This window comes from Kwoniella shandongensis, chromosome 14, assembly GCF_008629635.2.
Source record: "Kwoniella shandongensis chromosome 14, complete sequence".
Lineage (NCBI taxonomy): Eukaryota > Fungi > Basidiomycota > Tremellomycetes > Tremellales > Cryptococcaceae > Kwoniella > Kwoniella shandongensis.
The window spans coordinates 830634-843968 of NC_089300.1; the positions used below are offsets into that span (position 1 = coordinate 830634).

The 13335-nt window shown below is 49.7% G+C and overlaps 5 protein-coding genes across 5 annotated transcripts; 1 reads left to right on the forward strand and 4 right to left on the reverse strand.

Moving 5' to 3' along the window:
* Positions 1-643: 643 nt before the first annotated feature.
* CI109_107395 (uncharacterized protein) lies at positions 644-3127 on the reverse strand (the record flags this gene model as incomplete). Its single annotated transcript, XM_032005822.2, has 2 exons — positions 644-2875; positions 2969-3127. The coding sequence occupies 2 exons, from the start codon at positions 3125-3127 to the stop codon at positions 644-646; spliced, it is 2391 nt and encodes a 796-aa protein (XP_031859829.2).
* Positions 3128-3632: 505 nt separating this feature from the next.
* CI109_107396 (uncharacterized protein) lies at positions 3633-5447 on the reverse strand (the record flags this gene model as incomplete). The annotated part of the gene is made up of 3 exons (XM_032005821.1): positions 3633-4694; positions 4752-5267; positions 5343-5447. 3 exons carry the CDS (start codon positions 5445-5447, stop codon positions 3633-3635), a joined length of 1683 nt encoding a protein of 560 aa, XP_031859828.1.
* Positions 5448-6131: 684 nt separating this feature from the next.
* CI109_107397 (uncharacterized protein) lies at positions 6132-9248 on the reverse strand (the record flags this gene model as incomplete). The annotated part of the gene is made up of 15 exons (XM_032005820.1): positions 6132-6224; positions 6292-6362; positions 6419-6520; positions 6604-6805; positions 6873-7353; positions 7420-7558; positions 7617-7693; positions 7744-7803; positions 7868-7953; positions 8015-8152; positions 8219-8402; positions 8517-8619; positions 8747-8921; positions 9010-9150; positions 9228-9248. The coding sequence occupies 15 exons, from the start codon at positions 9246-9248 to the stop codon at positions 6132-6134; spliced, it is 2073 nt and encodes a 690-aa protein (XP_031859827.1).
* Positions 9249-10166: 918 nt separating this feature from the next.
* CI109_107398 (uncharacterized protein) lies at positions 10167-10804 on the forward strand (the record flags this gene model as incomplete). Its single annotated transcript, XM_032005819.1, has 2 exons — positions 10167-10306; positions 10381-10804. 2 exons carry the CDS (start codon positions 10167-10169, stop codon positions 10802-10804), a joined length of 564 nt encoding a protein of 187 aa, XP_031859826.1.
* Positions 10805-11122: 318 nt separating this feature from the next.
* On the reverse strand, positions 11123-12555 carry CI109_107399 (uncharacterized protein; the record flags this gene model as incomplete). Its single annotated transcript, XM_032005818.1, has 2 exons — positions 11123-12118; positions 12217-12555. The coding sequence occupies 2 exons, from the start codon at positions 12553-12555 to the stop codon at positions 11123-11125; spliced, it is 1335 nt and encodes a 444-aa protein (XP_031859825.1).
* Positions 12556-13335: the final 780 nt, after the last annotated feature.

Sequence of the window (13335 nt, forward strand, 5' to 3'; positions counted from 1 at the left end):
GAAAGAGGAGAGTTGGTCTTGAAAACAGCTACACACAATTGGAGGAGGTCGTGGTATCTGCTGAAATCGGTAGACGGAGTGCAAGAGGAGGTGCGGTACTGATCCTGTATTGATTGGTGTCAGGCTACTTAGCAAAGTTGTGGCGCACATGGAGTCACTGAGGACAAGTAGATACGGGAAGTGACGTACCTTACGGCGAGTTGAAGTGGTGTGAGCAGACAGCAGAAGACGATGTCTCGATATGTCAGGTGGGGTCCCGCTCCAAGATCAAGCCAGTACCAGAAAGGTGGTGTGAGACCGTGGTGAGGTTTATCAAGCGATGTCGTCGAGGCTTTCAATAGGGTGGAAGGTATAATTGTACAACTACAGCAGAGAACTGTATGAGTTAGAATGCAGAGATAAATGGAAAGGAAGTCGAAGCAGCGTCGAAAAGAAAAACGTTGTTTATGAATTGCGAAAGGAAGGGCGGTTGTCCATTATTTCTCCGACAAGGGGGTCTTGATCAGACTTGATGTGTATTGATCTTCACGCTTTGACCATGTAGCACAACACGAGGTCAGAGCAGATATGCATAGTAGAGCAACGTATCGATGGGGCGTCCCTAGCAGACATATCTTCTCCTCCACGACGGTCTGTATTCATCTTAACAACGATGACCCATTTCTTCAATACCGTACTCGACAAGTTTAACCCAATACTCCCCCCAATCAGCTGTCCAACCCACCTTCCCCTCTTTCATCATCTTTCTCGCTCGTACTAACAGCTCTGTCCCTTCACCTGTTCCTTCCAGATCCGTGTACTTCTCCGCTCGTTTGATCGAATTATACGCTTCTCTCAAAACGACGCTTGGTCGTGGTCGACTTTGCTTTTGTTCGCAGGAGGTGGAGGTCCGTGCGTGGCGATGCCACAATTCCAAAGCAGCCAAAAGTCGACATTTCAATCCTTCCAATTCCTTCACTTTGGCCTTGTCTTCATCCCATCGACGTCGTAGCTTTGCGTCTCTTTTCTTGTAATGGCGATGAACAGCGGCAAGACAGCTGTTGAACGTCTTCGTTCTTGCCCATCGATTATGTGCTTCGCTCAACTGATCGGAAAGCTCGAGGATCTTTGTCTGATCGGTTGCTGCCTGTTCTTCATGCGATCGTCGAGTTTCTCGTAAAGCTATTTCGAGATTCGAACACTCCACACGCAGATCGATAAGGTCTTCAGCCATCGATTGCGATTCCTTTTCCAGATGATCATAGCTTTCTCTGAGGTGATCTCGCTCGGCGACCAGGATGTGATTGGCATTCCGTAGTTCTTCCACTTGGATGTGCAATTCTGCGTTCTCCGAACGTGCCGCAGCCAATTCGTCGCTCAAGTCCGAGGCACGAACTTTCTCCCATCTCAGTTGCTTCTCAACCTCTATCAAGCTTGCTTTCAGCTTCACCAATTCCTCATCCTTCTGTTCTAAGGTCTTCTCGACACCTTCGATTCTCATTAACAGATTGTTCTTCTCCTTGAACCAACCCCTTCTCTCCGTGTCCATCACTCCCACCAAAACTCTCATCGTCTCCTCCCTCGTCTGTTCTTTTACTTTTATTTCCCTCAACCTCATCTCAATAGTTTCCTTCTCCAATCTCATTTCATCTCGTTCCTTCTCCGCCTTATTCACTTCCGCTTCTAGATCTCTGATCCGATTCGTACTTCCAAGCATCACCTTTCCCAAAGCCTCTTTCATCGTCCTCACTTCACCACTGAGAGAATCTACCGTCTTACTATCCAATTCTATCTGCTCTTCTTTCACTCGAAGTTGATCTTCCTTCTTCCTCAAGTCTAATCTGAGGGTTTCCACCTCTGATTGGAAAGTCAACACTTCATTACGATGTGTCGTACGTTCTGCCAATATGTTTTCGAGACGCGTCTTCATCTCATCCAGCTCTTTTTGTAGTCCATCCGTCTTGGTTTTCTCCTTGGGACAGGTCATATCCTCATTGTTGTTGTCGTTAATAGGGAAAGGGAATGGCGAGAAACTTGACCGCAAGAAATGGATCTCCCTCAAGGCAGCTTCCAGTTGCGCATCTCGGAAGATTACCTGATCATTGAGTGATATCACGACGCCCTCAAGATGTCGTCGAGCGTGTTCCGACGACCAGAGCTGTTCAGATGTAGACATGTGAGCCGGAGGGAGCTGCTTATTGGAAGTAGGTGCTCCCAGAGTAGGTGTTGGCAGTGAAGGTTGAGGCCGTGGTGGTTGATGCAGTAGCGGCGGTCGTAAGATTGAAGTATGCGTCAATGATTGTGGCGGAGCGACACCCACATTATGGGAAACAAGAGTCGTGTTGGTCGGGTGGGGAGTGGTGAACTGCTGGTGTCGGGAAGAGGTTGGTAGATTGGATGTTGTGAGAGATGATGTCGAAGTTAAAGTCGAAGCGGTTGCAATGGTCGTGGACGACAGTGGTGAAGATACCATGAGTTGTTGTGGGGTGCGCGCAGGATCTCTGAGGAAGGAGGAGCATAGTCCTGATCCAATGGTACCTTGCAGTGTCAAATCCTGATCTATCTCGATTGAAGATCGGGAATCGGCTTCGACCATTACGTGTCGATGGGCTCGATGTGCTTGACTGCACCTTGGTCGTCGTGCTGATCCCCGACAATTATCCTGCTCTCTTTCCCTAGACTTGAGAACAGCTCGCTCTATCGGCGTAGGTGTAGGATAAGGGTAGAATCTCCTTTGCGCAGACGTCTGAGAGGAAGGGGTAGAAGTGGATGGTGATTTTTCAGAAATGTGTGATATCGAGTTTGGACGAGATGTAGTTCCTGTCACGCTTAGGACTGTAAGATCTTGGTGTACGAATGGGGCAATCGTAAAAGAGGGGATGAAAGTTCTTCTTGACTGCAATGGACAAGATCCTCAGCACTATACCGATCGCAACAACTCGTTCGGTCAAGAAACATGAGTTACTACTGTACTGCATAATCAACTCACCACCGTACCCTCTGTAAGACTCCGAGTCATTTTCCACAACTTTGTCCTTTTCGTTGCATCCATGCTCGCATCTCCCGACCATGTTCGTTTCAACGTTGTATCACCCTGTACCGAGTAGATGGTCCGTCTCACGATATTCCGTTGTGTATTGTCGCCCATATGGCATGGGTTTGAATGTGTGCTTTCGGTACCTACGTCCTCGATTGTGATCGCAAACGGTCCGGCCGGTCAATCTTGGTTCTGTACCAGCATAAATATGAATGGCGTTATCATCACCTTTGTTGTACTGTATCTACATTAAGCTGTGGTAACAGTCGTAAGTGTACGGCATACAATGTTCCAAAGGCTTGAATGCCTGTGATTTGCAGAGAACTTTTTGGGAGGTCAATCATAGCGTCAGGGCCATCGCTCTCCTCGTCGCGATCAAAGCGGGTCCCATCGTCGCTTTGACCAGTTTTGTCAGCTCACCCCGTTTCAACAAATCTTTCCCTAAGATTGGCTGAATTCAGATTCACTTTCGAATACAAGACAACTGAGATACTGTATGCATGAGTACTTCAACAGGTAACCTCTTGACGGGTTCGTCCTTCTCTCCCGCTTCTCAAATTGTTTTACAAGCACCTACCACCTAGTCCACAATGTGAAATGAACACATCAACCTGGATTACCACCTCGCAGCTAGCATTCTCCTCAGTTCCCTCACATCATCCTCCAATTTCAAAACTTCCTTCTCCTTCTCGTTTACCTTCTCCTTATATTTCTTCAGTTCCTTCTTCGTGGCACCTAATTCATTACCCACTTTCCCAGTTTCTTTCTGTTTCGCGTCAAGTTTCTTCGTCACTGTCTCGAGTTTTGTTCGGAGGTCGATCACTTCCATTTTGAGTTTCTTTTCATTCTCTTTGACCGCCGATATTTCTTTCTTCATCTGTGTCTCTTTCTCCGTGGACGCAGTTGCAGAATCTGTCCTAGGTACAGAGCTAGAGGTCGATTGACCCGACCCGTTAGCGCCAGTAGACTTGTCGCTCTCCGTTTGCTCTAGGAAGGCCGCCCTTTCGCTCATCAACCTATTCACGAGCTTCGTCTTGTCAAAGAGCTGTTGACGAAGACTCTCAATGACTTGTTGTGACTTATTACCACCGTCACGGGTTGGCACGAGGTCAGGTGACCACATCCGTGTGGCTTTGGGAGGTAGGAGTGAAGGGGGAAGATATTCCTTCTTGTATGACATAGATCGTTCGTGGCGGCGAGGTCCAGTCGGAATAATGATAGACGACTTGGTAGTCTCCGGATCGGATACGTCTGGGTTGGAAGTGCCCACTTTTCTTGATAGAGAAGAAGGTTCATTGGGTTCAGAGCTGTTCGTGCTAGGAGTCTTGACCAATTCGAAAGCCGGAGGTGATATACTAAGATCGTGAGTCCACCTATCATCGTGGCTGTTGAAGCTGACAAAGGAGCTGGACGGAGAGTTGAGGACGAGATCCATGTGGAGAGTCGGGGGACAGAATGTCACATCGTTGACGTTCTGAACCTTGGTCGAGCTATCGTTCGATCGATTACACGAAATTTTGTCGGATAGCGTCGTGGTAACGGGTTGCTTTTGGGGACGAGAAGCATATCCGGCGGGAGGAGATGTCCTTTCGCGCCACAGCTGAGCGAGATACGTTTTTCGTTCGGAATTGGTCACCGAGGAGTCGGTAGGGGTGCTCGACTCTTGAATCATTGTCACCTGAGAAGAAGAATAGATCGGCTCATGCTATCCATTCGACAGAACAAGCACACCTACTTCGTTCTTTGATTCAACCGTGACCTGCTTGATAGACCGCTCTCGACCAACAAAACTCTCAATGAAAGACCATAACCTTTCGATCTCCTCCCTCTGACCCTGCACCATCGTCTCCAAACTGTCCAACATATCGGGTCTTGATGCGTCTTCACCGTCCTCTTCCGGGGGTGTCATTCGTGTCCTTACCTCTCGACAACGATCAACGTTGTGTTCTGCCTCGTTGGCAACGATAGTCTGACGAAGATGTTTATTGTCCTCTCGAAGGCGAGCCACTTTGTCCTTCATATTGACTAAAGTCGATTCGAGCACTTGGACGCGAAGGACAAGGTGATCTGTCTTTGTTGGAGAGGTATGGTCTGTGTAGCTTTCGAAAGGAGGGGTGATTTGGGATGGAATAGCTTGAACGAGGGTAATAGCTGATGGGCGCGTTCGTGCCCACATGTCTGATTGTTCAACCGGAAGAGAGGAAGGTGGCGGAATACCGCGGGTCATACCGATGAGGGGTGTCGTAATATCCTTTCAACACCAGGCATTCAGCTAATCTCTGCTTCTGGGACGCACACTCAGGTTTTGGCCAGCTGAGTGACTCACAGTCGCCCCGTCTCCTCTCAACTTGATCCTCTTCCTATCATCATCCCGATCCACCTTTTGCTCTTCACCCCTACGTCTCTTATCGCCCTCCGCTGCTTTAATCATCTCCGTGACAGTCACAGGAAAGAAGCATGAACACCGCTTGCTTGCATAACTCTGGTGTCAGCTGATGGGGTTGCTAACCCCTTCTTTATGCGCTCAACGAGGTTGTGATGACCACCTTGAGGTATCGCAGGAAGATGCATCCCCCGCTGAGAAGTTGCGTCGAGGAGATGAAGGCTCGTCTTATTGTCCATCGTCCATTGGTGGAGATGTCACTTGATCAAGGGCGAGACGTTGATAAGTGATCCCTATCAGAGACTTGTGAGTTGGAGTGATATCGAAGAGTGGGGAAAGGAGGTGTTGTGTGTTCCGAATGGTTGGGTGGAAAGGACCCCTTGATGCTGATGACGGTGGTCTGTGCTGCAGACCACTCAGTTTCGGTGTTTGTCCATCGAAACATGTTCTCACCTCGCATGATTGTGTAGTATCTGCACATTCCTACGTGCGTACAGTGTCATGATGCACCAGGTCGAACTCGACACAGGCATAACGTCCCATGCGTTGTCGTTTAGAAGATTCTGCACATCTGTGTACGGCAACTGGTCTTCACGGACAATGAAACTCCGCCACATCTCGCTTCGCAGTGAGTGTGCACGCCTACAGTCGTCCAAGCTGACAACCTACTCATATCACATCTACCCTTCACTATTACTTTCCAAGATCAAAGGTACTGATTTCGCCGTGCATCTAAAGTATCTTCCCAACGGCTTCTTTGACAGCAGCACCGAAACCACCTGTAGATCCAAATCCACCACTTCCACGATCAGTCGCATCGAGATCCTGGCAAATATGCGGTTTCATTAGTCTGATATCATATTTGTATAGGGAAGTACATGCAAACACTCACTTCGACAACTTCGATAGGAGCCAAGATGACCTTTTCCAAGATGAGTTGAGCGATCCTATCACCCTTTTGCACTACGAATCGTAATACATTAGCATCGATTCAACGAAGATGTACAGATCGAACATACCACTGAAGTCAACATCGGAATAGTTGAACAAGAGCACCTTCACTGGACCTCGGTAATCGGCATCAATGACACCGGCACCTGTGTCAATGGAGTGCTTGCTCGCTGAGTATATGACAACAGAATATCAGGAACGTGTCCCGTTTCTCTGATCTCACACAGACTGCGAGGTATGGATGATTACTCACCAAGTCCACTTCTGGGAGCAACACGACCATAGGTACCCTCCGGCACTGCTATGCTCAGTTGCAAGTCAATCAAAGCCTTGCCACGTGCTGGGACGACGGCCTGCTCGGCCGAATAGAGGTCGTAACCCGCTGAAAGAGCAGAACCGCGGGTAGGAGTAGTGGCATCCGAGGAGAGCTTTTTGACGAGAAGGGTGTTCGAGGGCTATGAAGTACACACCGTCAGCATTGCTCGGTGCACGCACAAATTCCATTGGCAGAGAGCAACTCACCGCGCTGACTGAACCTCCATTGGTCTTGGGAGTGGGAGCTTCAGTCTTCTTCTCGCCGCTCACCGCTAAGCCAGCAAAGCTTTCTTGGACAGCTTTGACGGGCGAAGCAGCAGCAGCAGGCTCCTTTTCATCTTCGCTATCGGGTTGCTCAATCTCCAAAGCCTTCGCAGTGACCTCGGGAACCGAATCAAGCTCCTTTGCAACCGCAGCAGGAGTAGGTTTGGGTTCTTCTTTGACAGCAGGTGGGGGCGATGGGGTGGCTGCAGGCGCAGGGGCGGGAGTAGGAGCCGAAGGAGCGGTGTAACCAGCAGGTGCCGATTTGGACTTGCTAGGCTCGGCGTGTTGAGCGGCAGGAATAGGAGCGGAGGAAGTGGTGATGGCACGGGTCTCGAGGTCGACAAGTTTAGGTCGAGCGGTCTTGCCATCGAAGAACTCGGATGCAGTGAGGGCAGGCTCGATGGAAGTAGCAGGAGGGAAGATGCTGGAATGCGTTACGTTTGTCAGCAGTGGTATCATGGCGATGCCAGGAATCGTCGATCCCACTCACTCAGACTGGAAGGACTCGGCCTTTCGAGGCACGATGAAGCTGAGGGGCTCAATACCCGAACCAGCAAGCTTGTAGGCTCGAGCGATCTCACACTCCTTGACATCGAGAGCTCGTCGAGGCAAGAAAGTCATACCTCGTTCTGTGAATGCCGAGTCAGTTGGATTGTTGTAACGCAGAGACGCCAGACAGCAGCTCACGAGGATCAGCAGTCTTGTATTCGCTGAGGAAGTGAAGCTGGTCGCCCTCGAACTCGTAGTATCGGATGTTACCGTCACTGAAAAGGGATCAGCATCACCGTCTTCTAAGACTGAGCAGGCGACTCACCCTTTACCAGCAAGGAAGAGGACATCGTTACCCTCTGCGTAGAATGGCATGATGACACCACTGCGACACCACGGGGACTTTGTCAGCTCCCACAAACAAGATCAGCCATAATGGAGTGACGTACGCGCTTGAGTCCAAAGACTGAGTGTCGAGGTTGGTCAAACCCGCGGTATCCCAGAGCGATACTTGTCTGTCTGACATCCTGCTGAACTGTTGTACACAGGTGTATTAGCACAAGTGTCGAAGGCTTACTTCACGGCAGTTCACTCACCCCGGTAGTTGCGATTCTATCTCTGTCACCTAACCAGACAACTCGAGACCCCTTAACTCCCGCATGACCATCCGCAACTCTGACAGCTTCTGTTCCCGCTCGGGGGTCGAAAAGTCGGAGCTTCTTGTCTCGACATGTCTATTGAAGCGGAATATCAGCGCAGATGACTCTAGCCTCAATCATCAAGTGATCAGGAACACTCACAGTGGCTAGTGTTGTACCGATGGCGTTCCATGCAATGCTCTGGATTGAATCGTTATGACCCTTGAGGGTGATCTTGGGTGAATCTCCTCCAGCATCGATATCCCAAAGTCTGACAAGATGATCTCCTGAAGCGGCAGTGACGACGTTCTTAGCGGTCGGGTGGAAGATGACCTGACCGACTTTTCTACAAGACAGTGGACAGGCGCGTTAGCTTCTTTACTCAGATGCCCTCTGCTTACTTTCCAGGCGGGGAGACACCGAAAAGTGTTTGAGTTATAGGAGAAGCAGGAAAACTCACCGACCACCAGCACTGAACTTGGTCACAGGGCTTAGATCTTCGGGAACCCAATGATCTTCTCCCCAACCCTCGAACAGCGAGTCCTCAACCTTCCAGATGAACACTGCGTGGGTAAATGAAAGTCAGAATCCATATCCGTATGATGCTGTCTGTAGGGACTCCTGCAATTCGAGCCTCTTCGGACCGTATTTCACGGATACAGTATGAGGAGTGAGCATGTTGAAACTCACCTTTACCATCTTCTCCAGCAGAGGCTACGACATTATCGTCGAATGTGGACCATGCAGTATCGAGGATAGGAGCGGTATGACCTCTGGCAAGGGGGATGATATCGGGGAGTTTGGTAGGAAACCCAGTTGGTTGTGGGGGTGTCGAGGGCGAGAACAGAGGGAGAACAGCAAAGGCCTAACATCATCCCAAAAAAACGAATCAGCATAATTGATACGTACCCGTTCCGGGAATCATAATATGTCGTTTGTTTGAAGACACTCACACCACCTCCTGAGACTTGCCAGTTGATAGCTAGATATTTCCCACCGGCAGTGACGAGATCTGTGTCCCATGCAGATCCACTAATCTTGACATTCTCATAATTCACTTTCGACTTGTTTCCGTACACATGTCGGTATTTAGACTAGATTTCGTAAACGTCAACAAAGTGTTCTTGCTGATGGGAAAGTAAGAAGGCGGGGGTAGCGAAGCGATACTTACAGAACGGACGAATCGGGACATTGTGAAATATTGTCAGTCCGCAGACGAAGAGCGGTTCGTGGGTAGGTACGATGAGAGAGGGAAAGATGGAAGGGACTGGTATAGGTCGTGGGCGACGAGCAGTGGATGGATGGATGGATTGATGTGTTCAACGATGTTCCCGGGCGCGTCACCAGCCAGACAGTTGGCGGTTGTCATTGTCCTAGCTCATCATCACTTTCCCACGGTGGTCGTCACTCAAGACGAGATAACCGCTGTGGCTGGCTGTGGTGCGAAAAGGGATACTGACAATGCACATGCATTTGCGTTCGTATTCAGTATCTTTTCACGACGGATTAGCAAACTGCGGACAGGCAGGACGTGGTCTGCCTGAAGTATACATAGACAAGAACGCTAGTAGATTAACCATAGGTGTGGCGTAAAGAACTTTTCTGGCTTCAACCTCCGGAGAAGCACCTGTTCATTTGCTATCATGCGTACGGGCGACCTGTTTGCTGCTGCACTTCACATCCCAGTCTGATGTGGGATAGGACGGGCAAGAGTGATCGAAACTATTCATGAAGCCACACTGACTTAGGTCATGTACTGACCTAAGAATTGTCCTTCGTCCTGACCCGCCAATGACAGCGCCACATTTCGTGCATCCTTTCAGAGGTTTGCTACTAGCTGTGGAGCATTCCCTTCATTGGCCTGTTTCAGATCTACAGACCACACAGGTCCTGCTTGATGAGACTCAGTACCCTACAAGTTGTCGTCTGAGTCACTTGCAGTTGACGAACCGTTTTCTTGTCGATTTCAACAAGCGATTACCGTAACTATCATTCTTCCTAGGGTCGCCACACCGTTTAGCAATCATAACTACTTGCTTTTGTACAGTACATTGGTCATTGACCAAGCTCAGCACAAGAAGCCAGTCCATCAGCCCTTGAGATTGCTATCATGTCCTCCAGAAACAGCGAGCTACGGTTTCTGCTTGAAGAGGCAATTGCCGCTGAAGACTGGCAAGCTGTGACTGATCTCAGCGGGCAACTGGCAGCAGCACAGAACGCGAATCAGAATGGCAGAAGTATCAAGCCAAGGTGAGTCAAGCTACCACAGAACCCACGACTACTGGACAGAAGAAGTAGCTGACTACAAGCGATGTGTCCTGCAGATCCTCTTCATCGGGACGTTCGACACGTTCAACTCGACCAAGAACCGTATCCCGACCACCATCACGTCGGTCATGGAGCGAAGACAGTCCATCCCCTACCGGCACCGTATATGAAGTATCTGACGACTCAGACGACGAAGAAGAAGATTACCCTCCCCCTCCTCCGCCACCTCGCAGACGACGACAACGTCGTCGACGTCGATCATACAGCTACGATTCTTATGGCTCCAACGACGGATTCGGAGCATTCGCTGGAGGTCTGTTCGGTGGGCTCCTTGGAGGTGCTATCTCCAATGCTTTTGCACCGACGGAGACCTACGTTGTTCCTGGACGCAGACTTACTGCCGTCTCGTATCCTTCTGTGATTCCAGCGACGAGGACGACGACATACACGCTAAATCCGGGGGACATGCTGTATCTTTAGAGAAGTTGATGATGGGTCAATCATCTGGTGTAGGCGGTGTCTGTGTCTCGGTTCATGCAGTAGTTGTGACTACTCGTGTTGGGCTGCATTGCCACCTCCTTCAGGTGCATCTTGACCGTGAGGAGCCCAACAATGTGTAGAGCGACTGGCCACTGGTTTGCGTCTGTTGTAACAATTATACTTCTTGTGTTGCTGTTTGCTGAATCGTGTACGACTCGGGCATGATCATCGCTACTGTAGCTAGAATAAATGTCCTGCGAAAAGCACCATTACCTTTCTCATTTCCACCACAGACGCGGTCATGTGTCTTTACTTCTTTTACCAATCCAGATCCACCTTGATCACCCCAATCCCTCTACTATACGGTCCAGTGACCAGCAACCAGCCCTGCTTATTTCGTCCTTCTTTTATATCTCCACCCTCAAACACCACTTGTGCCCCGGCCTCTCTTATATCCTCCTTTTGCTCAATGGGAATGATCATCCCTACGGATGCACCGCTAACCCACTCCCCATCATCCTCTACGAGATGTTTCTTCACCCACTGTCCATCCTGATCCTTCTTGACCGCCCACACTCCTGTTGGTATCTTTGATTCCGGATCTCGGGAATATTCATCCAGCTTGATACCTTTCAATAATCCCGCCAAGACATACGTCGGGGTCGAATCGCTGTTCACATAGTACGTGGGGTTGTCCAGCGTATTTGGCATTGCCAACGAATCTAGCTGAGTGAGCTTGATAGTGTCGTCCTTGTCGGCGGTAGATCGAGTGAGGGAGAAGATGGTGAATACAGCACCTGAAGCATCGCAATGCAAGATCGTACCGTCAGGTCCTCGATGTAATCCATTAGCATTGTGCAATCCATCCAATACCACTTCCGCGCGAACGTCCCCTCCATTACAATCGTCCAAATCCACTCGGACTCGTACGATCGTCGTCTTGCTATTCGGAGAGAAGGTGAGGAAATCTTCCAAACTCCTCTTCAATCCTTGTCGATTCTCATGATCGTTCGTGACCAAAAACTCGTCCCGAGAAAGAGCTACCACATCGTTGGGGGTCTGCACGAGAGGGTGTTTTACGCTTCTGAGATGGGTAGCAGTAAGTGGGGAAGAAGAGAGATCGAGATGGAAGATCTCGACGCGGGAGTCCGAGATGGGCAGTGGTTCGTGGGTGTTCGGATCGAGAAGAGGGGGATGATTGACCACGTAGATGTATATCGAACTTAGATTAGAAGGTTCGAAGTGAATATCCAAACCGTGAGTGACAAACGGTACGTCGAAACCATCTAGGACAAGTCGTGTTGTTTCCCACGTCTGAGCAACAATACCAGATGTCAAGTCAGCCCATCTCCTCAACACTAATATCACCATGTCCAGAATGTAGGCTGTGTGTGTGTCTAGTCCCGACTCACCTTTGGATCTATCACCCACAAACCACCATCTGCATCTTTCGCCTTTGACGGATCTTCAAACACCGCCCAAGCAGGCCACCACCTGAATCTCGATTCCCATCCTCCTTGTCCTGCGACAATCACCAACCCCGACGACTCATGATATGCCAAATCTTCAGCTTGGAAAATACCCTCTATCCTGAAAATGTCATCCGAGTTGCTTGATACAAAGGAAGAAGCGGTCTGGAAAGATTGACGAAAGGCGCCAAAGAGGGAGAGTCGATGGTGCATGTACCATCCAGGAGGGATGAGAAGTGCCGCGAGTGCAACGAAGAGCGTGGTCCGAAATGTCGAGGGCATAGTGGAATGAGATGGGTAAATTGGTTCTCAAGGTGACGAGGAAGAGCACCGATTATTGATTATAAAACACAGTCATTCGTCGAGATGGTCAATAATGCAGACTTCTTCTGTTGTGACAGCTTTGTAATAAGAGGCTAGAGAAAGTTCCCACAGACCTTGACCGATTAGTCAGACGACCTGGTCACCGGGAAAACACCGCGCCTGAATAAATACGGACATACAGTAGCTGCTGCAATTGTGACACCATGCGGTAGCTTGACTCGGGGCTGATATCGCATGCTCGGTACAAATGTATCGCATGCTTCGCAAAGATGTATCGCGTTCCACTCGTAGAACCAGATCATGATGTCCGAACTGTCCTGTCCACGATGCTGCTTCTTATCCGATGTTCAGCTGCAAGTTGCGGACCACTCGGTTGTACTCTGTGCCGAAAGCCGAGCTGCCTGCCATTGCAAGTGGAAGGAGGAGAGAGCGGCAGTCACCGGTGACTGTACACTGTACACAGATCGGCTTCCCGATAGACCGGTGAATGACTACCAGTATGTGGAGGTACATCATCTCGGTGAGGTTATCGTCCGGTGCGTCATTGTGGAGGCAGGCATGATCGTACTCGTACTACGCATGTGATGGGGGAAAGCACATGCACATGGGTCCAGCTGCTGCGAGGACAGCGATTGGTATCACGACCTCGCGCAATGGCATAAGTGAATGTCGATACATCGTATCACTCTTTCTTTTGATCATTTCCCTCGTTGCTGTACCGAAAACACGAAATTTGAC